The 27,757-nt window shown below is 36.9% G+C and overlaps 1 protein-coding gene across 3 annotated transcripts in view; it reads left to right on the top strand.

Moving 5' to 3' along the window:
- The window catches only part of YME1L1 (YME1 like 1 ATPase), a 35,051-nt gene extending 16,441 nt beyond the window's left edge, over positions 1–18,610 (top strand). Inside the window, exons 7-20 of one of the 3 annotated variants that reach the window (XR_015696324.1) lie at positions 1,083–1,187; positions 2,126–2,208; positions 3,198–3,288; positions 3,888–4,040; positions 4,374–4,506; positions 5,306–5,368; positions 6,449–6,561; positions 7,053–7,208; positions 8,782–8,933; positions 10,084–10,210; positions 11,232–11,305; positions 15,152–15,238; positions 16,237–16,447; positions 18,032–18,610. Coding sequence is in view for 2 of the 3 variants with exons in the window: in XM_014053204.2 (XP_013908679.2) it covers positions 1,083–1,187; positions 2,126–2,208; positions 3,198–3,288; positions 3,888–4,040; positions 4,374–4,506; positions 5,306–5,368; positions 6,449–6,561; positions 7,053–7,208; positions 8,782–8,933; positions 10,084–10,210; positions 11,232–11,305; positions 15,152–15,238; positions 16,237–16,380 (1,481 nt within the window). In the remaining variant the exon portion in view is untranslated. Of the gene's footprint in view, positions 1–1,082; positions 1,188–2,125; positions 2,209–3,197; positions 3,289–3,887; positions 4,041–4,373; positions 4,507–5,305; positions 5,369–6,448; positions 6,562–7,052; positions 7,209–8,781; positions 8,934–10,083; positions 10,211–11,231; positions 11,306–15,151; positions 15,239–16,236 lie in introns of all 3 variants that reach the window. The other 2 variants (XM_014053214.2, XM_014053204.2) reach the window with 2 other exon arrangements.
- Positions 18,611–27,757: the final 9,147 nt, after the last annotated feature.

Below are 27,757 nucleotides of genomic sequence, written 5' to 3'. Positions count from 1 at the left end.
CTATACATCTTTGTTTCAGGCCACCCACATTATTAGTCTGTAGAGATTCTCAGTCTTCCAGATCATGGTTGACAACCATGATCTGGATGACTGAGAATATCTTCAGACGTTTAGCTATTCAATTTGGGATGAACACCTTTTGAATGGTGTAGGAATAGGAATGGATTTCCAGAGAAAAATCGCAGACTACAGGAACCAGGGGTATTACTCAAGTGACCCTGAAGACACAGAAAAAATTCCCAAGTGCTTCAACAACCCCCTAAAATGATGCAGATTACCAGCTATCTGCAAGGAATATAAATCCTTCCATTCCCCACTATCTTTCATAGCTGAAAAAGCTTCTTGGATGAGAAGCGAAACGTCTTCAAAAGTTAAAACAAGAAAGTCCAGTTGCCTCATGAAAAAAGCACCGTTGGGACACCCAAGTTACTGTTTCTTTCCCAATTCCTGGAAGCTTTGAGAGTCTGATTGGGGGGAAAAAACATTGTTAACCTAGTGAGGATACCATTCCCCAGATTGAGTTGTGCAATCTGAGGTCAGTCTAGACTCAGGGTTCCTGCTCAAGGAATGGATGGCAACTATAGCCAGGCATTTTGCACTGCACCATATTGTGCCTCAGTTGTCTCATTCCTACACTGGGAGATGCTTCCTATAGTCACTGATGGCATATTATCCAGTTGAATTATTGCAGTGTAATGTATGGGAGGGGGGCTTTCCTTGAAAAGCATTGGAAGTTGTGAAACAATGTCACTTTGAAGGACCCAGGAGGCATGCCTTCTCTGTTACAATGCCAACCACTTGAAAGACTCTCCGTCCTAAGTTTTAGACTGCCCTGATCCTGGGAATATTCTGGAAGCCTTAAAGATCTGGTTTTTCACTCAGAGGCCAAGAGGTGTAATATGTATATTTGATTTTTGTGTTGTCGGAGAATATGTAAGGAGTCTCGACTTTTTATTTTTAATTGGGTGTTTATGATATTTTGTGTTGTGCTTATTTCAGTTTAATCAGATGCACATATTAATTTAATTAAAATGTGCACCATGGTCAACTGACTAAACAAATATTATTTTTTTCCCTTTCAGATTCCTTAAGACGAACCCGATTATTTGTCTTTCTAGCAGTGTTGTTTGGTATTTATACTGTGTTAAAAAGCCAGTTCTTACCTAAAGGCTCCTTTTCTGATGCTGGTTTGTTAACATTTCATTTTACTACATTTTTAATTTATTATTATTTAGTATTTTATTACCCTATGCTATACTTAAATTTAAAAGTCAAGTTATTCTGTGTCTGATTGTTAAAGAGTATATTTTAAATAGAGGAAAGAATTGCCTGAAATATAATGGAGATAAGAGAAAGAGATTACAGATTACTATCTGTATCTTTGTTTTATATTCATCTGTTTGAAGTATTTTTGAATAGGTTACATAGAACACTGATTTTCTTCAAATCAGTTAAATAATCCCAGCAGGTTTAATACTGTAGTTATGTCTCCTTTGCATTCCGGTATCTATTTACTGTAGCATCAACCATTTCATATTGTTCATATATTGAACAATATCAGAATCTTAATTTTAATGACATATTTTGTATCTTCTTGAATCTTTGGGAAGCCTTTGATGAGTATTTTAATTATAGAAAATTTGAAGATGTTCTTATTGTAGAAATCAGATGCCTGGATGATATGAATCCAACATTTGATATGAGTGGAAAAACATCTAATTGAGTAAACAGCTGCTAATGGTTTGTGTACATATTGAGACAGAAGCATTATCAAAGCTGGAGGTATTGGTATATATGTATATGCATATTCACTTTTGGATCCCTTCTAAGAGTGAAGGGAAAGTATAGTTTTTAAAGAATATCAGTTCTGCATTATAATGGTATTTTATTATGTATTTATGAAATAAATGTATACAGCTGCCCAGATCATACAAGAATATTGTTACAGATGAAAATTTCTTAGTTATGTATTTATTTAGATTGTGATTTAAATGGCCATCTCTCTCTGTGTAGCTAAGTAGCTTTAAAACACCAATGCAAGAACAAATAGCAGCAATAATAATATATTGTACAAAAATAAAGTATGACAAAATTTATTTCATTAGATAAATTATTTTGCTTGCAGTTCGCTTCCGAGCAAGTTCTGGGCTTGATGCAGCAGTTGATCCTATTCAAATGAAAAATATCACCTTTGATCATGTGAAAGGGGTAAGTTAAAGGATTGGATGTCTTCTGATTATGTAATAGAATTGAAGCAGTCAAATAAAACATGATTAAATCCAAACCATGATAAATCCAAAAAGGCAAGAAGTCAGTTCACATAAAACATGTTACTGGGACAAGAAAAGTGAAATGAATGAATTATATTGTGGATGAATTTAAAAAACCGGATACTTTTATTTAAAAAGTGTATAATAAATCTGAAATGGCAGGATCTGATCCAATTTCGCTGTATTTAAGATGAACATTTGATAGTTGGGCTATCTAGAGTTGTGATCTGTTCAATTTTTTTTTTTTACTATTAATACTTGCAGTATATTCTCTCTCTCCCAAGCTGCTAAGTATCTGGCAGGATATTTTTTTTCTAAGAAGTGCTTCACATTGGCTTGGCACATAGTGTTGCCCACATGTATTCTACAGTTACCTTCTTTTATAATGGAATTCACTGTTTAACTTGAATCATTAATGATTTTGTTTTTTTTTTTAAAAGGACATATAATCAGATGAAGTTGCTATTTTTCATCTTTTAAAATTATGTAAGCATTAATATAAACTCTCAGGGTTTGACTTTGTTTCAGCACTGTGTTCCAAAAAGTTATATAGCAATTAATTTCCCTTTTTACCAAGTATACAATGAGTATTTGTTTTTCACAATATTGTTAATACTAGTAAATATTTCTACCAAATTTGCTCTCATGGGCCACGGATACTGCCATTATACTGATAGTATCCGGGGAATTTTTTTTAAAAAAAAATCCATTCTGTTCTTATTTTTGCCCAGAAACATACCACTTTGAATAAATATTCTGCTTAATGTGTAAAATGGCATAATGAAATCCTATCCCATTTAACAGTTCCATTAAGGGAAATATCTTTAAAAGTAACTTTATGTAGAATAACTATGTAATTAACATGTCAGAAGCATATTAGTATGAAATTATGATAGTCTACAAAAGTATTTTCTTAATTACATTTAGGTAGATGAAGCTAAGCAAGAGTTGCAGGAGATTGTAGAATTTCTGAAAAATCCTCAGAAATTTACCATTTTAGGGGGTAAACTTCCTAAAGGTAAGTGTGAACCTTTTATTATTGTAAGCATGAACCTTTCCTTACTAATATTGTATGATTTTTGTAAACCAGATACAATTTAATGTACAATTTAATGTCTGATGTACATTCAAATAATTTATTCTCATTCTGAATTATCAAGTTGGTTTTAAATCTTGGAGGGGAGACGAAAGGGTCAGGCAAAGGTGAGATTGCTTAGAGAAATCTTTTGTCCTCCTTCCAGCAGAGATTGGAGACAGAGAGATTTGCATGATGACACTGCATTTGATGTACAGGAGAGCAAACAATTTACTCTTTTGAAACCTTTCTTTTTGATCCTCCAGGAGGAACAAAAAAAATGGTCAGGCACAGAATAATGTGCACTGAGTGAAATGACGATCACGTAACTGAGGGTCATAAATGGGCCAAAAAGTTATTTTTTCAGCACTTTAAAACTACAAATAGTTGCTGAATGAATGGTCAGTAAGCAGGGACTATTTGTACTTCTTACTGAGTAATAAAGTTGCTTATTAAAAAATTACAGAATTTAGGACCAGTATTGACAATAATACAGTCTGTATGTTTAGCTTGATATTCTTTTCATTCTTATATCTTTCTAGGTGTTTTGTTGGTAGGTCCACCTGGTACTGGCAAAACTCTGCTTGCCAGGGCTGTGGCAGGAGAAGCTGATGTTCCCTTCTATTATGCTTCTGGGTCTGAGTTTGATGAGATGTTTGTTGGAGTGGGAGCCAGCCGTATTAGAAATCTATTTAGTAAGTTTTGGTTTTTCCTTGAATCCCTTTAGTGAAAATATCATCAATGCCTCAATATCTTATTAGTAAATAGCATCAGTTCCTTATTAGTAAATGGGTAACATATTAGTGAACATCACAAAAATTTAAATGAATTATCTTTCAGACTATTTGCAGTGTCTCCATTGTAAATATAAGTGGAAAAATATAATAACTCCCTTTGTGGGGTTATTCAGAGAATAGCTTTTGTAAATAAAGAAAATGCATAATGATGGTCAGAAAAATCTCCTGACTTTTGTACTGGAAACCAATGGAGACAAAGATTCTAAAGAATTTGACGTGTTATTTTCTTAGAGGAAGCAAAAGCAAATTCCCCTAGTGTTATATTCATCGATGAGTTAGATTCAGTTGGTGGCAAACGAGTTGAATCTCCAATGCATCCCTATTCAAAGCAGACTATAAACCAGCTCCTTGCTGAAATGGATGGGTAAGTATTGATTTTTTGTCTAACTAAAATTTTAATTTCATTTTAGTAAGAGCAGTGGGTGTTGAACCAAGTTGTACAAAACATTTTGGATTTGGAATGTTTTATATATGTCTAGAAGTGAACATGATCCATAAATATTGAGAAATCTTTTTATTCTTCTTAGGAGGAAAAGTTATTTATTTTGTTCCGTAGGATCCATAAACTCTTCTGTACTTAAATATATAGGTTTTGGGGATTTGGGGTGAGGGCCTACTCAAGAGCGAACAGCGCAGACATTCAAGTGGGGGAGTAGTATTAAAATCACAAATGGGTGAAAAGTAGGAAGATGCATTCTTCAAAAACAATTCAGCTTAAGTATTTTGAACCTTATATAAGAAAAGCAGCTTTCTGATACTTGAGAAATTTGCCCATTGAACAATGCCTATATTCATACAAGCTCTGAAAAATATATTGCTAACCATTCTCCAAGCATGTACACCTGAATTCAAAAACTAGTTTTCAGGTTTTTCCCTATTTCTTTCATTTTAAAAGTTGAACTATCCTTTTGTTAAAATTCAACTGGTATTGGCTGCTATTGCATGAAGTGAATATGATTAAAAATAGTTATTCTGTGATGCAAAGTCATATGCTCAAGGAAGTGTTGGCGTCAACTGGAAAAAAATCCTCTACTACTAGATTTGCCTATAAAATAAATGAAGCATTCTTTGCAAATCCATTGAATAGAATATGATTTGCTAGATCTAAATAACTAGGGAAATATCACTGTAAGTATATTAATTACTTCTTTTTTCTTTCGAAGCTTTAAATCTAATGAAGGAATCATTATCATTGGCGCAACAAATTTCCCTGAAGCACTAGATAAGTATGTCTGTGTACATGTGCATATGTGTATAAAATACAACTTTTTATGATTTGATTTGTGCAAATATAGCTTTGGTAGTTTAGGACAGTAATAAGGATGCACAATTAATAATCCTGCTAATATTACTTGTCTTCATAATTAAGTAATTAAGAAAACAACTATATTTTGCTGAAGCAACCATTCCAAGTTCTTATCCGAAAATAATACAGATTTAAATGCAGTTAGTACAGGGCGGGGCATAACCTTTTCCTAGGGGGTCACAGCAACACTTGTAATAACAACACAAATAATTCATACACCATTCGAAAGCCCATCAAAAACTGAGTTTATTGACACGATTTAATAGTCAGTATGACCACCATTAGCCCTTCGAACAGCATTCAAACGAGGTGGATAAGAACACAACAAATCTTCAAACAGTTCCGTTCGATTTTCCAGATTTTCCAGAGGGCGGGGCATAACCTTTTCCTAGGGGGTCACAGCAAGATCGACAGCAGTTTACAACTTCCGCGACACCTCATTTTAAAGCCCATAAAAAACTGAATTGAATGAGCTATTAAATGTTAAATTTGTTTCGGTTGAAACTTTGAGAATGAATTTGGAAACTGTGTTGAAAAATCTGGAAAATCGAACGGAACTGTTTGAAGATTTGTTGTGTTCTTATCCACCTCGTTTGAATGCTGTTCGAAGGGCTAATGGTGGTCATACTGACTATTAAATCGTGTCAATAAACTCAGTTTTTGATGGGCTTTCGAATGGTGTATGAATTATTTGTGTTGTTATTACAAGTGTTGCTGTGACCCCCTAGGAAAAGGTTATGCCCCGCCCTGTACACTTGAAATATAGCTGTGTAATATTGGTTCTTAAGTAGTCTTCCAAAAGATTCTTGTGCTTGTAATTATTGTGAGATTTTCTGTGGAAAGCATTTAATTGTGCAAACTGACTTGAATGTGCAAACTGATGTGAATAATACAAATGTATTAGCAACTTTTCTTATTAAATTGCCTTTTAAAATATTTTAATATAAAAAATTAACCAAGATTATTACCATTCTCAATATTTTTTTCCTTCCCTATTTAGTGCTTTGTTACGCCCAGGCCGCTTTGACATGCAAGTTACAGTTCCCAGACCAGATGTCAAGGGACGAACAGAAATTTTGAAATGGTATCTTAATAAAATAAAATATGATAAGTGTAAGTGCTGCATTTTTGAAATAAAAACATAGAATTGCTAGCAGGCTGGCTGCATAAGAAATGCATGCTGATTGAGATTCAATATCTTCTCATTAATATGAATATTTGTGCTTAATAGAACATACTCAGTTAAAGGCTAGAGGTCTGCTATTTGAAGATTTTATAACTATCCTTACAATTAAATTTTATCAAGTGAAAACTGAATTAAAAACTGATGCAATGCTTGCTGCACCGAGGAATTGCTGTATATTTTTAAGAAAAGGAAAGAAATTTGTTCAATCATTTGAACAATTCTATTTGATTCTCATGTCACAGTTCTTATTCAAATATTATGATTATACAAATGATAAATTCTTAAAGCTGGATTATCATAAATAGTGTATGCAGTGCAGAACTCGGCACCTTTACATTTATTGTGTGTGCTGAATATTGCCTGAATATTAACCTCAATTTGAATTAACAAATACAGAAATGTGTCTTTGTTTGCACAGCCATTAATCCAGAAATCATTGCCAGAGGGACAGTAGGTTTTTCTGGAGCTGAATTGGAAAACCTTGTGAATCAAGCGGCATTAAAAGCAGCAATTGATGAAAAGGACATGGTTACTATGAAGGAGCTAGAATTTGCAAAGGACAAAATTGTCATGGGTAGGTAGTATATTTTAAAATCACTTATTTATATTTGCCCCACAAATTTGGTTGATTGCATGTGATCATATTATGTCAAAATTTACAGAATCATTGTATGGGATAATTTTTACAGATACGTGAGATTCTTACATATATTAAATAGCATTCGTGAGTTAAAAGAAAGCTTTATTTGGATTGTTTATTTTCAGGGAAATCACACCACAGCTGTTAACAATATAATATTTATATAATAAGCTTCAGAAATAAGTGTAATTAAATGGACCTTACAAATAACACTATTTAGGGAGTGAGATGCAGGGAATATAAGGGATTTAGGATTTAGGATTTTACTTTATTTATATGCCGCCCTTTTCCCTGGGGGGACTCAGGGCGGCTCACAATCCAGGGGGAGGGAAGAACAAAACAAGATACACACATAGAGACAATACATCATTAAAAAGCGCAACAGTCATACTATTCGGGTGGGGTTAAAGTCTTTAGCCCCAGGCCTGTCGGGACAGCCAGGTTTTAAGGGCTATGCGGAAGGTCTGGAGGGTGGTAAGGGTACGAATCTCCACGGGGAGTTCGTTCCATAGGGTCGGAGCAGCCACCGAGAAGGCTCTCCTCCGGGTAGTTGCCAGGGGGCTTGGTTTAGGCTCTGTGTTTAAGACTTTTCTATGCTGTACTTTTATGGCATATATAGATATTGTGGCCTGCCATGGGTGCTACTTTTCTGATGTGAACAAGGAATGGAGTTCATATTGGCCTTGAATGGTAGCTGGGCTGTCATGAGGCTTGGTGAGCTCCTAGCCAGGATTGATATGGGAGAGATTTAGAATGTGCTGTGGTTTAACAGAACCCTAAAAATGGTTCTCCCCCTAGCATAGAAATGGAGGATGTTTTGTCTGATCTAGAGAAAAGTCAAGCAGCGCTGAGCACACTCCACACTTTTTTTTCTTTTTCTCTCTCTTATCAAGCCCAGAAAAGGGAAGAGGGAGGCAGGAAGGGAGAGGAAGTAGGAGAAGTTGAGGGGGAAAGCCCCTGGTAGGGAGAAATTGGAAGTAACCTAACATACCTGCACTGTTTCTTATTATCATTGTTATAAATATCTTATGTGAATACTGTCTATAACAAAAAGACTGTCATATGTTTGTCCATTGCCACCTTTGATTCATAATATACCTGCAGTCCAAAAATGAACCTAGCCTGAAATGCAACTGTGAAGCCTCTGAAATGTAATAAACCTCCAGCAAATCCAGAGTGAACACAAATCTTTGAGTTCTGATCATCAGTATCAATCATATACAAAATGGACGTTTTTATACATGATAAATAGATCTGAGATTTATAGAAATGTAGACTACCTTAGAAAAAAATGAAACGGTGGAAGGGAGTAGAAAAAAAGCAGACTAAGTATATTCATTGTTAATGGAATACTTATTGGTAAAGGGACAGGGGGCAGATAGTAAGAGGAAAGGGAATAAAGACAACATGATTCACTAAAATCCTGAAAGGGAGATACTGTTAAGTTTTTGTCAATATACTGTAATTGAAAGGTTGTTAAAGTTCTCTTGATTTATTTTAATTTCAGGTCCTGAGCGTAGAAGTGTAGAAATTGGTGATAAAAATAAAACAATTACAGCATATCATGAATCTGGGCATGCAATTATTGCATATTATACCAAAGATGCTATGCCAATCAATAAAGCCACAATTATGCCACGAGGACCAACACTTGGACATGTAAGATTTTGAACAGTAGAAAACACTGCTTACCTTGTTGATTTTAATAGGGCTGTGCAGTGCTTTAAATTTGAAGGGATTCACGAAGTATGTAATCTGATGGGTTATATAAATCTTAGTATATCATTGCGCTATATACATTTTTTCTTCTTTGAATCTGGTATAGTGTATAGCCCTAGAGTTTAACAATTTTACAACTTAGAAATTCTTAGAGATTTCTTCTTGATCTAATGATGCCAAAGACTACAAAGATAGTTTTTTTAATGTAAGATATTCCTTAAAGCAGGGGTGTCAAATGGGCGATCCGCCAGCCGGATGTGTCACGGTCAGGCCACGCCTACCCCTGCTTTGGGATTGGGAAAAACATCCCGAAATGTCACGTGACAGCAATGTGATGCCACACGTTTGACACCCATGTCTTAAAAGAACTGGGTTGATTGGGCACCAAATCACGTTATTTAAACTGGTTATGATTTAAAGCAAAATATGTTAAGTGATCATAGTGATTTTTATTGGTAAGCTTCAGAGAGAGCATTTCATTAGTTTTGATAGTTTCAATATTGCTGGACAATAATTAGCTTAGCACAATTTTGTATAATACTATAGGACTGCAAGGATGATAATATTAACAATGTTTACTTACTGAAAACTATTAATAACAGTAAATTGTTGTATTTATAAAGAATTATTTCTTATTGGGTTACCTATTGTAACTACATTGATTATTTTGCACATTTCTTTAAAGTCGCAGTATTTTCTAGTTCCTTTTCAGTACTGTGAGTCTGTGTAAACATGCTATTTGCCAGTCCCACTATCAAATGTGCTGGATTTGGTTCTTAGGAAATGGTGAGGTAAGACAATAAGCGAGAATGTTGGCAGTTGGTCATCTCATTTGATTTTCTGTGACAAAGCTTCCTCTCGAACCCCTTTGATATACCATGACAGTGATATTTTGGAGCCCTTCATGGATTTCTTACTTGCAAAATATGCTGTGAGAAAACAGCATATTTTACAAACAGGAAAAGCTTGCAGAGGGCTCAAAAGTGTCTAGGCACTTAGAACCCTTAAACGTTGCAGAACAAATCATCTGGTGGCCATTAAACCTGATTTATTGGTTTTGCTCAACTTAATGTGTAATTTTGTATTAAAGGTTTCTTTGTTGCCAGAAAGTGACAGATGGAATGAAACTAGGTCTCAGTTGCTTGCCCAGATGGATGTCAGTATGGGGGGAAGAGTAGCAGAAGAACTCATATTTGGCAGTGAACACATCACAACAGGTTAGTCAAAATTAAGATGGGCACAAAATGAGAAAATGTGTTTTATTTTAATATTGAAACAGATTTCTCTGAGATTATAGAGTTAGTCTTCAATTTTCAACCATTTGTTTAGTTACAACACCACTGGGGAAAAATGACTTATGACCGTTTTTCACACTTATAACCATTGTAGGATACCCATGTTCACGTATCAAAATTTGGCTGCTTGGCAGCTGGCTCATATTTATGAAGTTGTAGTGCCCTGGGGTCATGTCATCATTGTTTGCAACCTTCTGACATTCTGACAGTCAATGGGGAAGCCAGATTCACTTAACGAAGAGTTATTGAACTAGTAGCTACAGTTATTCCCTTAACAATTGTGGAAAGAAAATGGGGCAAAACTCATTTAATAACTGTCTCACTTAGCAGTGGAAATTTGGATTGTAACTGGTTGTAAGTCTAAGACTACCTGTACAGAGTTCTTCGGGTCAGGTACAGTTTTATTGAACCAGAACCCAAATCACTTTACTTTTAGATGCAACTGACAGAGTGACTAAAGCAAGGCTGGTATGCATCACTCCTGATTTTCTCTCAGCAACTTCTGATGAGGCACATATCACTGTTCATGTGGTTTTTCCAAATGCCTTCCCTTCTTCTTCAGCTGTTACAAATGTCTCAATTTGGTATATCCCAACAACTGCCTTCCTTCTTGCCTCCTTCAGTAATCAGTGTCCCAGCACAGCACAATAATATAACTACTCATTCTCCAATCTTCCCAGTATTTCACCCCCCTCTTCATGGCCCCATTCATATATCCTGGTCTTTTCCTGCATTCTCTTCTTTGAACATTTCTCCCAGGAATAGATGCATTTAGTTGTGTGACCCATATTTAATTCCACTCATGCACTTATAACAGAGATTTTAGTTAGGTACAGACTACTCAAATACTCTGTACGTTCCTAATCAAAAAAAGAACTTTCATAATTCATATGTAAGGAGTTTAGCTTTTTGAATTAACGTTATGCTGTTTATAATTACCTAGGTTCTTCTAATGACTTTGAGAATGCTACTAAGATAGCACAACTCATGGTGACCAAATTTGGAATGAGTGACAAGGTACAATTACGTTTACTCTTCTTTATAATGAATTTGCAGTGAAATATTTTCATGTCGTTGATGCACAAATATACAGTGCATTCAGAAAATATTTAGACCTCCTTCACTTTTTATCAATTTTGCTACGCTGCATACTGATTCTACATTTGTTAAAATTCATTTTTTCTCATTAATCTATGCTTAGTAGACTATAGCAACAAAGTGAAAGCAGAATTTTAGAAAAGTCTGTAAATTTATTTTTTTTAAAACCCTGAAATATCACATTGGCATAAATATTCAGATCCTTCATTCAGTACTTTGTTGAAGCACCTTTGGCAACAATTAAAACCTTGAATCTTTTTGAGTATGATGCAACAAGCTTTGCGCACCTAGATTGGGTTTTTTTCTGCCAATTTTCTTGCAATCCTGTCAAGATTGGATGGTGACCATCATTGAACAGCCATTTTCAAGTCCCTCCAGAGATGTTCAATAAGATTCAAGTCAAAGTTCTGGCTGGTCTACTCTAGGACATTCATAGTGTTGACAACTCTGTTGTTTTGACAGTGTGCTTAGAATCGTTACCATGTTGGAAAGTAAACCTTCGGCCCAGGCTGAGATCCTGAGTGCTATGGAACAGGTTTTCATTGAGAGTATCCCTGCAATGTGCTCCATTCAGCTTTCCCTGAACTCTGACCAGTCTCCCAGTTCCTGCTTCTGAAAAACACCCCTACAGCATGATGATGCTGCCACCACCATGTTTCACTATTGGAATGATACTGAGCAGGCGATGAGTGGTGCCTGCAGACACAACATCCTTCAGACATAACATTTAGAATTGAGGACATACAGTTCAATCTTGGTTTCATCAGACCAGAAAATCTTGTTCCTCAAAGTCTGAAAGTCCTTCAGGTAATTTTTTGTAAACTCCATTTCATATGTTTTGCACTGACAAGAGGCTTCCGTCTAGACTCTAGCCACTCAGCCATAAAGCGCAGATCAGTGGAGCGCTGCAGTGATGGTTGTTCTGGAACTTTGTCCCATCTCCACACAAGATCTCAGTGTGACCAGTGGGCTGTTGGTCACCTCTCTTCCTAAGACCCTTCTCCGCCAGTTGCTAAGTTTGATTGGGTGACCAGTTCTTGGAAGAGTCCAGTTGAGAATCTTGGAGGCCACTGTTCTTAGGAACCTTCTATGCATTTGAAATTTCATTGTAACCAGATCTGTTCCTTTCAATAACCCTGTCTCTGAGCTCTGCAGGCAGTTCTTTTGACCTTTTGCTCTGCTACAGTATGCACTCTTAGCTGTGAGGCCTTCTATAAAGAGGTGTGTGCTTTTCCAAATCATGCCCAATCAATTTACCACAGATTGACTCCAATCAAAATGTAGAAACATGTCAGCAACTGTCAAAAGAAATGGGAGGCATTTTATCTAAATTTCACATCATGTTGCAAAGGGTCTGAATATGTATGCCAATGTGATATTTCAGTTTTTTCTTTTTAATAAATTTACAGACATTTCTAAAAGTATTTTTTTTACTTTGTCATTGTGGGGTACTAAATGTAGATTAATGAGAAAAAATGAATTTCAACAACTAGAATCAGGATGCAGCATAACGAAATAGACAAAAGTGAAGGACATCTGAATACTTTCCGAATGCATTGAATGTACAAAACACTCCAGTTATTAAAAATAAAGTTTGTTCTGATGGAGTAAATATAGTGTAACCTGAATACATGAGATTGCTTTTAAATACCATGGGAAAATAGTACAAAGTTATTTCAACAAGTTTCAAAGTCAGGAGTCACTAAATATGAAAGAAGAGAATGCTAGAGGAACAGGCACATTTGTGGAGATATAAGCACAATAGATAGCCCATAGATGCAAGACTCAGATTGACAAATTTAAAGCAACAGCAGGAGGAGGAGGAGAAAATCAACGCAGAGTAGATCAGTGTTGATAAATGCAAGCATCCAATAATCTTAATTTCTAGATACATACAGGCACTTATCTAATTTGGTTGAAATGCTGATGTTTTTAATCTACCAAAGTATATTTATCAATAAAAAATAACCATCAGCGAGTGCTCTTGCTAAAATATCTGAAAAAAATAAATTTAGATCCAATAGCTGATAAAAGCAATATTTTAAATCGTCTGATGTTCTTTTCTAGGATAAAGTTGTTGAGAAATGTATCAACTCTGGAGATCACATAAAACTTAATGCTTTTTAATAGGATAAAGAATGTGTAGTCCAGATTATCCGCCATGGTCATACCAAGCCATAGGCAGCTTTCATTGCTAATTGTGATTGAAGATAGAAAGTTAGAGAGAGGCATGCTACCTGAGTCAATTAATGAATGCTTGTGGGTGGAAACAAAGATGACTTAAAAATAACAATATGTAGGTGATGAATAAATATGAATTGAATACAAAAGTGAGTGACCAGTGCATAAGCAATACATTGAGGGAATTTGCTCTTAAAAAAAATATGAATGTGGACCAAATTGCACAAGAGATATATGAAGGAAGAGTCAATGGGTTAACAGATGAATGCCAACCCATCTTAAATCTAAGATTTACAAGACAACCATCCACCCTGCTGCACTGTATGGCAATGAATGCTGGGTAGCAACAACAGGGACAGAAAGCTATCTCCATGCTCTTTTGGATATCCGGCATCTCCCTTCTTGACCGCATCATAAATAATACCATTCAACAACATTTTGGTGTGGCACCAATTATAGAGAAGATGAGAGAAGGCTGACTCCGCTGGTATATTCAGAGAGCAGCACCTTTCACTGTTGCCAAGGCAGCCTACCAACTAGAAGTCAATGGCCAGTGACTTCGCAAGCGCCCAAAACAGAGATAGCAAGACCTCATCAACAAAGATATGCAAGCTGAGGACCTGTACCCTGGAGACGCAGCTGACCATGCAAATGATCCGAAAAGCAGACCCTGCACTTACAGGAATATGCTAGGAGGAAGAAGAAGTGGATGTGTTGAAAGGATAGGAAGGATCAAAAAAGTTGTGGTTGCAGCTGATGAGCTCTTTCAAATCAAATAGCAAGCAGGTCACAACTCATTTATTTACTTAATGCCTTCCACCCATCTCAAACTTCTGCTTTTGATTGCTGGTAGACCCATTTTACTTGCAGCATATCAGACTGGATACTTAAGCTAGGATGAAATAAAAATAGACATTGTTGAACTTCTCAGTAATGTTATCTTCCCCTTTTTTGCATTTATTTTACAATTAGATGGCTTAAATGCATGAGTTTTGAAAATTTCTGAAATGAAAACAAGTTATTAAGGATGACTCATAAACCGCTTTAAAATTAATTATATGGGGGTTTCGTACTATAAAGTGTACAACTAATTAATTATTCTAATTTGTTTGTTTATTGGCTGCTCATCTTATTTCAAGATAATTCTGGGCGGCTTGCAATCAAAAAAGATAATAACAATATAAATTAAAACATAAATAAGTTAATACAAAATCCAAACACTCTACAACCTGATTAAAAGATGGGGACTAATAGGATGGGAGCAAACGGAATCTGTTGTTAATCAGAAAACCACTGTGCAATTCTAGGCACACAAAAGACTAAGATCCCACAGATAAACTCTTACATAAATATGGAACTGCAGTATTGGGCCGGGGGGATTGTTTAAATTAACAAGTCAGTTGACATGATGTGTTGCTGTCAAATATTAATAAGACCCAATGGTCAGATTCTTCAGATAAAATTAAATTTATTACAAGATGTGTAGTGATCAAATTCTAACAATTATGCTGCGTTTGACTTTTTGAAAATGCTAAATAAATAAGCATTTCTTTTCTCTCTCAAATCATTTCCTTTTTCCATAAGCTTGGTGTTATGACCTTTAGAGAGGCAACAAATTTCAGTCCTGAAACCCAATCTGCAATTGAACAAGAAATAAGAACTCTTTTAAAGGTAAACATTTTAATTCTCTGATTCAAAAGTGGATATTTAATAGATCCTTAATTTTGTTGAATGTTAATATGATTTGCTATAAAAATTAATCAGCTAAGGATCTAAAATAGTATGTTATGTGGCTGCTTCATTTTTAATTTATTGCTTTTAAATTAAATTATAAATTCTTTCAGTAAAGTTGAGATTTTATTTATGTAAGTTCAAAAATTACATACCGTATTTTTTGGAGTATGAGATGCACCGGAGTGTAAGATGCACCCAGGTTTTGAAGAGGCAAATTAAAAAATATATATATTTGCATTCTGCAAACCTCCCATTTTTCGCGAAAACGGGCCGTTCTCTGCAACCTCCCTAAAGGTATGAATAGCCTTTAGGGAGGTTGCAGAGTGCTCCTAGAGGGGTAAACCCCCCCCCCCCCCAAACAAGCAAAAAATAGCTCATTTTTTTAATGAAAACGGCCCAGTTTTTTGTTTAAAAAATTGCATGCATAGCCTTTAGAAGGCTTATAGAGTACTCGGGGGTGGGGGCAAAATTTAGCAAAAAAGGCCCATTTTCCACTCATTTCTGCCTTCTCCAGCCCCCAGGAGCTCTCTGAAAGCCTTCTACAGGCTCTGCATGGCCATTTTGGGGTGGAGTTTCGGGAGGCAAAAAATGTATTCAGTGTATAAGATGCTCCCAGATTTTCAGCCCCTTTTTTGAGGGAAAAAGGTGCATCTTGTACTCCAAAAATATAATTATTGAATTTGCTTGTTTCTTTGCTAGTTTTTAAAATTATTTTTATGGATATTTATACTTTATACGTCTTATTCTATTCCTTGTATTTCTTGATTGTGTTGATATATACTTCAAAGAGGATCTGATGTATTTTTATGACGTGTATTTGAAGGAGCTACAAATGTTTTTAGATTAATTATAAATAATGTTAGTAGATAATCTTAGGTTTTATTTCATTTGCAGTGTTTGTTGGTATCTTTCTTAATTTAACTTTTTTGTGCTAGGAATCATATGAACGGGCAAAGAGTATCTTGAAGGCCCATGCAAAAGAACACAAGAATTTAGCAGAAGCTTTATTAACCTACGAGACCTTGGATGCCAAAGAAATTCAGATCGTTTTAGAAGGCAAAAAACTTGAAGTGAGATAACTTCTTGTCAAGCTGTCAGTCAAAGTAGTGGCCACTTTATATGATGTAACTTTCTTTCCTGCTGGATGTATGTGTGCTAATAATCATATTTCTTAAAGTTAAACAACTTGTCTTGTGAGCTTTTGTTCCCGTTGCAAGTAGTCCTTGCTTACTGATTACAGTTGAGGTGGAGTTAAACACGTCAGAAGTTTAAAATCCTTGCTTTGCCACAAGAGATCCAAGTCCAGCCCTTCTAGAATTCTGTGGTAGCACTAATTTAGTGCTGATCTTAGTTGATCAGGTTCTTTTCTATAAGTTGGACTAAATCTTCTATGCTGCAACTTTATGAATAATCCTGATTCTTCGTGCCTGACATTCACTGCTTTTATTAAGTGAGACATCATGTGATCTATTGCAATTTCACTTCCATGTTCTCCATTAATTCAGCTGGTTGAAAGTCAGTTGTGAAGCTTGCAAATAATGGCCACATGGCCATGAGATACTGGAACCGTTGTAAATGCGAGGATTGGTTGCAAAGCTATTTTTCTTCTACCTACAGTAACTTCAAGTAGTTGCCAAACAAGGCAATCAGTAAGCAAGGACTACCTATATTTAATTTTGTTTTTTCTTAGAAGCAAGGTTATAAAAGTAATTTGTCAGAGGTTCTACCGAAACAAAACACTGAATTTATATATTTCACTGCTAGCTTGTTCAAATGGATAGGACAAAGAACTGATAGCTGCTAATTGGAGCATTTGAAATTGCAGAACATACAGGAAAATAAGACTTCTGTTTCTAAACCAAAATTTAAAAAGCCTTCATTCATAATTTATAATACAGGAACTTAAGGACAGTGCTCTGTCCTCCAGTTGACTTTCAATGTGAGATAAGGAGTTTGAACTCTTAATAGGCACAAAAATAATAAGGTTCATCTATCTGGAAGATAGAATTTCAGAATGAGTGAACAAGAGTTCACTGGACAGTAATATTTGTTACAATTGGAAAAATTGTATTGTCACCTCTAGTGTTGGGGAAATGTTTTCAGTTTTATGGAGGTGTGATTTTAGTGCCCCTGTTAAACTTTTTAAATAGAGAATAGTTATGGAAATTTGAGTCTGTCATTGTGTATTTGGTGGCCCTTTTTAAAATAAAAATATAATTTTTGATTTCAAAAATTTTAACTTATTTTATAAGCACATGCCATTCAGATATTGAGTGATGATTAAAATATGTTCTAAAAACTGAGATTAAGGTAGGATTGACTAGAGCAATTGAGAATAGCTAATAATAATTAAACTGTTTTGTAGGGGTTTTTAAGTGTATAATAGATGCTCTCAACAATTTTAAGTCCTATACTAATTTTAAAAAGGAGTTAAATGTTTAATATATGGCTCTCCACAATTTAAAGCCCTACACTAATTTTAAAAAAGGAGTTAAATGTTTAACAGATGGCTCTCCACAATTTAAAGCCCTACACTAATTTTAAAAAGGAAAGTCATTTCTGTCAGTGAGAAAATAAAACAAGTTTAGCAAAGAATTTAAATTTGAATTATGACATGAGGCATTTTGGTGCCTTGTTGATAGTCCAGTTTCATTTGAATTTGTAGATAATTAATTTTCTTTCAGCAATCCCAGTATTTCAATGGAACTCTTTTCTGCTTTTTCCATATAGTAAACTTGGAAGAACCTCAAGTTCATTTCATTATTGGAATTCCAAACTGCTATGCTGTTCCATTACAAATATATACTTTTTTTAGCAATAAACAGTAAAAGATGTGCAAATGCAGCATGTTTAGCACACTTGGGAAATCATATATTTTAATTATGCAAAGTGCTTTTTAAAGTTTTCCTCTTATTGTAAAACTGCTTTTACTCTGGTTGCCCTCATATGTAAATTGAGGTGTATAAAACATATTTTAAATCTGTAAATAAATTTGAGAGTTAAGCAAAATGTGTAATTTTTTAATAGCTTGAATTTCCATAAATCTTTTTTGTGAGAATTTCTGCTACTTTGTTGCTGCTACTTGTTCATAACATAATATGGAGACTTTACAATTTAAGATTGAATTGTTAAATAAATTTCACATTGCCAGTATTTAGGTTCTATGGAATCCTGTAACTTCTAACGCATTTTCTCTTTCATGAAACCTTGTTAAGCTTTGAAATGGTGAGAATAACTAACTAGCAAGTTTCCTATGTATGTTCCTGCAAAAGCAAAGAATTAAAACTGGATAGAATATTTTGCTTCAGATTTTGTTGCATACACTATTCCCTACACAATAATTTTTTATTTTATTTATTCATTAAATTTATATGGCCTCCCCTCTCATGACTGACCTTGGATGGCATAGTGTAAAATATGCACACATTTCACCTTACAATACTGAGAGCAACCAATAGAGATTGCCTCAACACCAGATTTCTGAGTACAAACTGATGAAATTTTGGCTCACAACACTAGATTTCACCGTGTCTTAAAAGAAGAAAATGTGGATAATTAATCAGGTCATAGCGGAATAATAAAATAGAAGACAATGAATGTAGGAAGGTCACAAAGTAACGAGCTGAAAATTGAAAGATTATAGCGTAAACTAGCCATCTGATCTAATAATCTTTGACGAGCTCAAAATGTCTGTTGCTAAGTGGGCATTTGCTGAGTTTTTCTGTACGCTGCTTGGAGAGTCCAAGCATGGGTTAAATTCTGTCTGACTGCCCTGGACTGAATTGAAAGATCTTTAGCCACGCCTCCTCTTCCGGCTCTCCAGATTTTTCAGTTCAGTTGAACTGAACACGTTTTCAGTGGTTCCAGTATATCAATAAAAATTTAACCCTTACTTGGACTTTCCAACCAGAAAAAATGTTTTTCCATCCTGCAAAGAAATAAGGTCTACTAAAGTTGCTTTTATTTCCCTGGCTTCTGCTTGTTGCTGGCGCTTGTTCCGGACTTCTCCGGGCGCATGGGGCTTCTCTGACACTGGGCGATACGAGCCGCCTTGGGAGCCGCTGCGTTCGCTTTTTGTATGGTGCAACAGTCAGCGGATAGGGGGCACAGCCACTAGCGCTCGTTTCAGTGTTTTGGCATGACAGTGGTGTGAGGACCCAGCTGGCGCATCATGGCCTTTTATTAAGCATTCGGCGCAAAGGTCAGTGGTACGAGGACCAACCGTTCATGCCATCGCTTCTTCTGACTTGAATTTCGCACCACTTTTTGCCAGTAGTAGTAGTTGCAGTGGCCATTTTGAATGAGGGAAAACTTCCGGTGGCCATTTTGTTTTGTAATTTTGCCGCGTTTTTCCTTGCACTTTGGAGCAGGCCTTGGACAGTGGTGGCAGTGTGACTTCTCTGTCCGGCAAGTCGGCGGCAGGTGCCCTCCCCACTAAATGGCAATTGCTAAATAACAGCGAGGTGTTGGTCCTTACCTGAGGCCTCTCTCTAGCTGTTCAATCTGCAGGCACTTGGAGGATCTGATCCAGTGCCAGAGATTCCCTCGTGGAGGCATCCTTAAGAATAATCTCAGCCAGCGACCTCCCCACTTGGGATCCAGCAGCTGCAGCTACTCCAACTGTTCCAGGTGGCAAGTGGTGACCAGAATATACCTGCCCACAACACAATGGCAGACAATAATCAGAAGGCAATGCAGCCAGGGCGCTGTAGCAGCAGGAGCCTTACCAGACAGGCTAGCAAAGCAGCCTCAGAGGCCATCAACAAACACAGACAGGCAGGGGGAAAGAAAAGATCAAAGTCCCAAGATCAAGTTGCCCCCAGGAGCCAAAGAGCACCAGAGAAACAACTTGATCTAGCCAAGCAACAATTGGTGGCTAGTTCTCCAATTCCTGCAGAGGAATTGCCAGATGCCCCAGCTCCTACTTATCAGGACCCACCACAGTCAGATAGTGAGGATGAGGGCCAGGAATTTTCATTGGATGACTACTCTGACTCAGCCAACTCCCCTAGGCCATCCATGGGTGAGAATGCTGATTTGGTTCAGTGCTCCTTGGAAGCAGAGGATTCCCCTCCAGTTCTATCACTGGCTCCACAACATCCTCTGCCCTGCCGGGCAACTAAGCGTAGGTGGCCTGTGGAAGACCAAGGGCCGGCCCTCTCCTCGGAAATGCAGGAGGTTATCACCAAGGCCATATCCCAGGGTATTGCAAAGGGTCTCAAGCAACATGCCAAGCAACATTGCAGGGCCAGGTCTTCTTCCTCTAAGGCAGCCCTTTCAGAGGCTCTCCAGGGATCCGCCTCTCCCCATTCCTCGTTGGACAGCAAGGATTCAGCTGTAGATGAGGAAGTCCTTCCAGAGCAGGAGTTCTCAGGGGACGAGGGAGCAGTCACGGATAAACCAGCCTTCACTGGGTTGTTTAAACATGTTTCATTCAAGACAATCTTGAACAAGGCCGAAGCGGCCACCCGTATGGGAGTAACTGCCACCGATCAGGTGACAGTAGACCTGTCAAACTCTAGTGAAGGTCTCTTTGAGGAATTGGTAGTTCCCCAGGAGATTGTGCCAGTTTCTAAATTGTTTTTGAACATAGTGCAGAGCCAGTGGGTTCAACCGGGCACTCTAGCCACGCCTGGTAGCAGTGATAAAAAGCTCTATGGTGGATGCTTCCCTGGAGGAATTGTTAAAATTGCCTCTGGTAAATCCTCCGATACAGGCCCTTACATATTCCTCAGTTTTACCTCCTGACCTATTAGAGGGCTTGAAAGCAGAGGATAAGAGATATGAAAAGGCTTGTCACAAGACCCATTAGGTGGCTGACTTGATGGGCCATCAAGACAGCCACTTCAGCATCCTTTATGTCCAGGGCCTCTCTCCTTTGGCTCAGACAGATTTCTGCTAAGCTTCCGGCAGGGGGCACCAAATTGAGGCAGGAGTTTAATAAGGTTTTAACGGCAGCTGAATACACTGTGGATGCCACCCTCAACTCTGCCAATTGCTTCCAAGGCTCTGGCCTCTAATGTCACCACCAAGTGGCTCTTGTGGCTTCATCACTGGAACGTAGACATGAGGTCCAAGTGGAAGTTGGCCTCTGCCCCCTTTAAGGGAGGGAAGCTTTTCGGGAGGGCCCTAGAACCTGTCCTAGTCGAAAACAAGGACAAAAAGAAAGTCATGTCGTCTGTCACTAAGAAGACAGTGCGCAAAGGTTCTTGTTATTTCAGGAAGCAATCCTTTTGTTCCTTAGAACCATCCACTAGCACTGGTCAGTACCACTGTCTGTACAATCAGGGACAGGACCGGTCATAGGACTGTCAGCTCTTTCGGCTCCAATTTATGTATTAAATTCATTTGCCATTCATCTTGCCATGAGGGCTACTCTAAGCAGCTTACAACAGTGGAATGTAAAATTATTAAAACATAACAATAGCAACACAATGAAACAATAAAAAATAAACAATACAGCAATCTGAATTAAAAAGAATGGGCAGGGAGGAAAAAGGATGTGCAACAGAGGGAGGTGTCTGATATTAGTCTAATAGCCGCCTCTAGTATGGCACTCTCCTCATTGAGTCACAAGGGCTACCAGCAGAGCCAAGCCTTCAAGCTCTTACAGAAGGAGGGTAGGGACAGACCTCACCCCAGGGAGTAAGAGGTTCAAAAGGGAAGGCATTATGGGGGGGAAAAAAGGCTCCTCTCCTTGATCTCGCCAGCCAGAGTTCCTTGACGAATGGGATCTGGAGCAGGGTTCCCCTGCCCACATAATAGAACAGGCCTGTCTTAGCGGGATGAGGCAATTCATCAAGTAAGCTGGATCTAAGCCACGGAAGGCTTTCAAGGTTATAAGTAACCTCTTGAACTATAGGTAAATGTTCCCATCACACATATGTACTAGTCATTCCCAACTCTAGGGGGCGGTGCTCATCTCCATTTCAAAGCTGAAGAGCGAGCGCTGTCCTAATATATCTCTGTGGTCATGACTAAACACCGAAGGCGCACAGAACACTGTTACCTTCCCACCAAAGGTGGTTCCTATTTTTTTTTTACTTGCATTTTTTACTTGCTTTTGAACTGCTAAGTTGGCAGAAGCTGGGACAAGTAATGGGAGCTCACTCTGTTATGTGACGCTAGAGATTCGAACCACCGAACTGCCAATCTTTCTGATTGACAAGCTCAGTGTCTTAACCACTTAGCCTCTGCATCCCTCTTCACTGAGCCATCGCATCCCTCTTGAACTAAACCCAGAAGCAAACTGGCAGTCAGTGCAAATTGCAAAGCAGCAGTGCAACATAGGCCATTTTAAGCCCCCCCAGAGATGTTTTGTATTGCTGTGCCAATGCCTGACAGTTGAACTGCCCTGTGTTATGGGGCAAATCTGATGCAGCCAGCCCGTTAGAGAAAGAGAATGCTGGAACGGTTTAGATGAGGCCAATTGTGGAGAAGAAGACATGATGGCAAAAAAGACATTGGAAAGCCTCATTATACTGAATTTAGAGAACAGCTGGGAAAGGACTTTGGTCTTTTCTTGGAGGTAAGCAAGCAGATTTCAAGCAAAACCCTGGTCTTCTTCCATCTCTTAATTGCTAATTTCTAAGATTACATGAAAGGCAGGTAAATATGGAGGTCACTGGATTATTGTAAGTAAAGATGGTTCTGTGAGCCACCTGGCTTAGCAGCCTGCTGATGTACAGGTAGCCCTTGGTTATTGATGGTAATTGGGACTGGACTTCACCCATTGATTCCTGCTGCAGATGGTGTTTTTCATCCCTTAAGGCCTATCTTTTAGAGTCGGTGAAAATGAATATAGTTGTAGGTCAACTTCATAAAGCTTTTTATTGATTGAGAAATGAAAACTGCTGTAAATATTATGGTGGATAAGTTGACTTTTTAAAAATACTTAGATTGGAACAAGAAACTTTGATTATCTATGCTATGTAATGACATTATACTGACATCCAAAAACTGATTAGATTAAAATTTATTAATATAAAGATCAAACTAGTGACACAGGTACAACAATCAACAATGTCAAGGACTGTGAAAATATTAAGAGTAGTGGATATTCTGCCTTTTAGAATCCACCATTAACAGCAAAGAAAAAAGTAGTCAGAACACATTGCAATTATAATATAAATACAAAGTCTGTCTTTAATAAACATTTTGTTTGTAAATTGCCTAGAAGAATCAGGTTCTGCATGGTTTCAAACAGAATTCTAATGGCGATGAATCATTGGGCTGAAAGCTCTTATGTTCCTATAAAATTATCTTTAAAACCTGAGAGGTGACAGAATTCCCAACTCAATTACACTGCAATAGTTAATCAGTAGGATAAGAAGAGGCTCTGTGAATTACATCAAAATGAAGGTTATCTTCCTTTCCTATTTTTGCCAAGCTGATCCACTGCTTTCCTAAACTGCGATGATCTCATTGTGCAGACTGATTCTAATAATAAAGTCTTTGTCTAGGAGAAAGATAGATTTTTATGTAAGCTGTAACTTACATAAAAATAAACCTTACCACCTGAAGTGGTAAGTGTGGTGGTTAGAATCCAAACAAATATTGAAGAAATATTTTTAAAAATTCACAGAATAAATTTACAAACCTGAAATTTGCATCTGTTTATTAAATCTTCAGTTGATCTCAGAATGAGGTTGTCTCAAACAATTTCAGCAATTTTAACTGTAGCAAAATATTCCTAATGAATCCAGGGTTAAATTTGTAATTATTTAATCGAGATCATTACTCCAATTAATAGCTTCATATTGTCACCAAGGAGTAGGACATTTTATAAGTGGAAATAACCTTCTGACTGTGGATGGCCAAGTTGTACTATATAAAAGAAAATTCCCTTTTCCTATGATCAAATCAAGGGGAATGCAACTTAAACCAGACAATAATGGCTTTAATCTGAGCAAATGCCTCTGAGCAAAAGTCTCTGAAAGGAACTGATTTACATAGTCAATAATGCTGGAATATATGTCACAGTCCTATTGCTAGTTGTAATAATAATAATGGTGATCACAATTTGTGGTGTTTTCTGCTCAAGGAAAAAAAAAACAACTGCTTGATCTTTAATAGTCCCTTTTATGCTCTCCCAATCTGCTTCTATAAAACTATATTAATTAGTTCACATTATTCCCTGATAGGCTTTGCAGAAATAAATGAATACTTCCAGTATTCCATGTTTAATATGTAATGTAATGAGTTTCTGCAAAGGGGAAGTGGGAATAAAAGCTAGCAAACAGTGCATTATGTTGCAAATGGTGCAATATATATGGTATATTCATTTTGAACGTGTTATGAGAACTAAGTAGCATTCTTTGTATAATGATATTATAATGCATGTGTCACTGTTGGGACACAAAACATCTTGATTTAAAAACTACTGCATAGTCTTATGGACTACTTTGTGGGGCCTATACTCAAGGACTTTTGCTATTGGAATCATTACTTAGTAACAGTATTCCAAGTAAAATTGAAGTCCAAGTAAATTTGTTTAATTATTTTTAATTATTTTAACTCTTGTTTATTTTTATTATTGTACTACACAATTCTTGACCAGTTGACTCATCCTTTCAGACTTTTTTCCTTGCCAGATGCTTCAATAATGGCAAATGTTTTAGTGTTCTAATTCTTAAATTGAGGAAAATTTTCAGAGATTTATCTGCCTTGAAAGAATTGAATTGAATTATATAGCACAATCAAACAACACCTGTGGACTTATTTTATGACATTTTTATTAAGTCATAAAATATATTTTATTTTTATTTCATAAAATGTTTGATGAAATTTGACAATGTTTGGTTCCACATGAGTCATGTGTCCTAGACTTTGGTTGGCCTTCTGTAAATTAGCCCATTTGAGGCACTTTGGTTGAAGAATTGTTGCCCTACGCTGTACTATTTTACCCTGTTAACAGTTACAAAGAGTTTTAGTGGTACATAGATATTGTTCTCACAGCTAACCTAAATTTTGATTTTAATAAGTTAAATATAATAGTGCTAAACTATAATGAAACTATCTGCATACATGTTTTAACTCAAGTTGCTACATCTAAATGAGATGCTTCTGCCAGAGAAAATCACAATCCAGTAGCATCAGGGATGTTTGCAAAGAAGGTATCAAAAAAGTTTAAGATTTTAACAAAGTAGCAGAATTGGAAGGGACCTTGGAGGTCTTCTAGTCTAACCCATTGCTCAAGTAGGGACCCCAATCCCTACTTCAATCATATAGTTGTAACCATATTACCACAGCTTTTGACATAACTATGGACACTTTAAATTGAATAGTTTTCTCTTTTAAAAATGTATTTCGTGTTACTGTATAAACTTTCCCACATATTTTTATTGTGTCATTTTTATGTATATTTTTCTAGTCTGCTTTTAAAATGAACAAATTAATTAAAATCAAACTTAAAAACAGGATTCTGCAGGGTGCAATGGATTTTTTTTTGACCTGCTCACTCTCATTTTAGCATGACATATGCTTAGTTTCAGAACCGTCAATGAGACTCCTCATTTTTCAGGCAGAAATCCAGTTGAAAATCCCACTTTATTTCAATCCCCACATAGCTTTAGACTGCTTAGGTTACTTGAGACTGCCATCTGCTGGCTGCTTGTGAACTGCAAATTTATTTCTAGTTCAGAAGTAGTTAGACATCAGAGGTTCGTATTCTGACTTTTTATCAATTTGTCAATTATTTATTTATATGTTTATGTTATCCTGCTGCTCATTCAAAATTCAAAGCAGAATAAGATGCAATTTTTCTTGTTGTTTTATTTCAACAACAATAAACCACAGAATCTAAAGATATGAGTATGAAAAAGCAATAAAGTTACATTTATTTTGTACCAGCGGAATTCATTGTTCCATATCTTTTCTGTCTTGCCAATTGTAAGGGAACATCATGACACGGATAGGGCAAGATTTTGATAAGGAGGTTTCAAATGGGTGGGGGAGTTGTTGTATTTCCCTGTAATTCATATTCTTAACTTCAGTGGTAGAGAAAAAAAATTATCAATCATCAAAGGTTATAGACAAAAGGAGCTCCTTTTGTAAAAGTTTGCAAAAAAAAAAAAAAGTTTAAGGATCATTTAGTAGTTATCACAAAGCAACAAAATCAGTTTTATTTTCATTGTAGCCAGAGGATGCCACAAGAATGAAAGAGACTGACTTGGATAATGACCTTGGAAGGGTCTGTCTTCTTTAACCTCAGTGGGACTCCACCCCAACTTTAAAACCAATATATTAACCATAATAAGCAAAATAAAACACTGAATAAAACTTTGCTCTTAAAAGTTAATATTTGGCATACATTTTTTACAATTCCCCTACTCGAATTTAGCCTTATTTGAAGATCATCTGCATATATTGTTCAGAGATGGGTTGTTCTGGGTTCGACCCAGATCAAGCGAACCAGTAGTAGCGGCGATGGGAGGCTCCGCCCACCCACCTGGACATTTCTGCACATGCGCAGATGTGTCACGAGCGTGCCCGAACTGGTAGTAAAAAAATTGGCAACCCACAATTGATATGGTTTTTCAAAATAGCTTTTTCAAATATTCTTGGTCAGGTGTTATAATACAGAGGGTTTTAAAAAATCTTTTAGAAGAATAATTTCTTTCCTTATGCTGTGGTGTGCCAGAACAAATAATCCAGACACTCTGGGAGAAAGGAGATCTGTTTATTCCTAAGAACAAAGAGATTTGCTTTTTGGGAGTAGACTACAGAAAAAACGGGGTCTAGGGACTTTATAGGAGGACTGGTCCTTGGTTTGAACTTGGGTTGTGATTTGTGTACCTTCTATATCACTGATGGCTAACCCTTTCGGGGGCGAGTGCCGAAAGTGCATGTGTACATCCATAATGCAATGTATGAGCAACCCCATGTTCTGCACATGCATGCGCACAACCCCCTGCCTGTGCCCCGCCCCAAGCATGCGCACACAACCACCACATGCACCCTGTGCAAGCACACGGAACCCCCTGCATGTGCTCACCCCTGTGCATGCATGCCCAAACCCCATGCATGCTTGTGCAACCCTCTGCACATGCTCCACCCCATGTATGTGCACATGATCCCCACATGTGCACCCTACTTCCTCATGCATGTGCACGCATCTCCCACATGTGCCCTGTCCCCCATCCATGTAAGGCAGAGACCCAAAAACCAGCTGGCCGGTGAGAGGCACACACATAAGTGTGGTGGAGCTCAGCTGGGGTGATGGCTCATATGCCCGCAGAGAAGGCTTTGCATGCCACCTGTGCCACGCATGCCATTGGTTTTTCACTATGTTTCTATTACTCATGTCTGTAACTAAAATATTATGCATGCCAAGATTTTATCATGCACAAAGACAATCAAGCTATTATTGAGGTTTAAATTTAAACAACTGACAAAACATTAATTTAGCATTAGCTCAATTAATTTGTAAAAAACAGCCCAGGAAAAGGATTCTTA

This window comes from Thamnophis sirtalis, unplaced genomic scaffold (genome assembly GCF_051295495.1).
Source record: "Thamnophis sirtalis isolate CommonGarterSnake01/CBP01778 unplaced genomic scaffold, rThaSir2_p1.2 scaffold_4, whole genome shotgun sequence".
Taxonomy (NCBI): domain Eukaryota; kingdom Metazoa; phylum Chordata; class Lepidosauria; order Squamata; family Natricidae; genus Thamnophis; species Thamnophis sirtalis.
The sequence above is the reverse complement of the archived record's forward strand: the minus strand, read 5'-3'. Positions and strand labels throughout refer to the sequence as shown.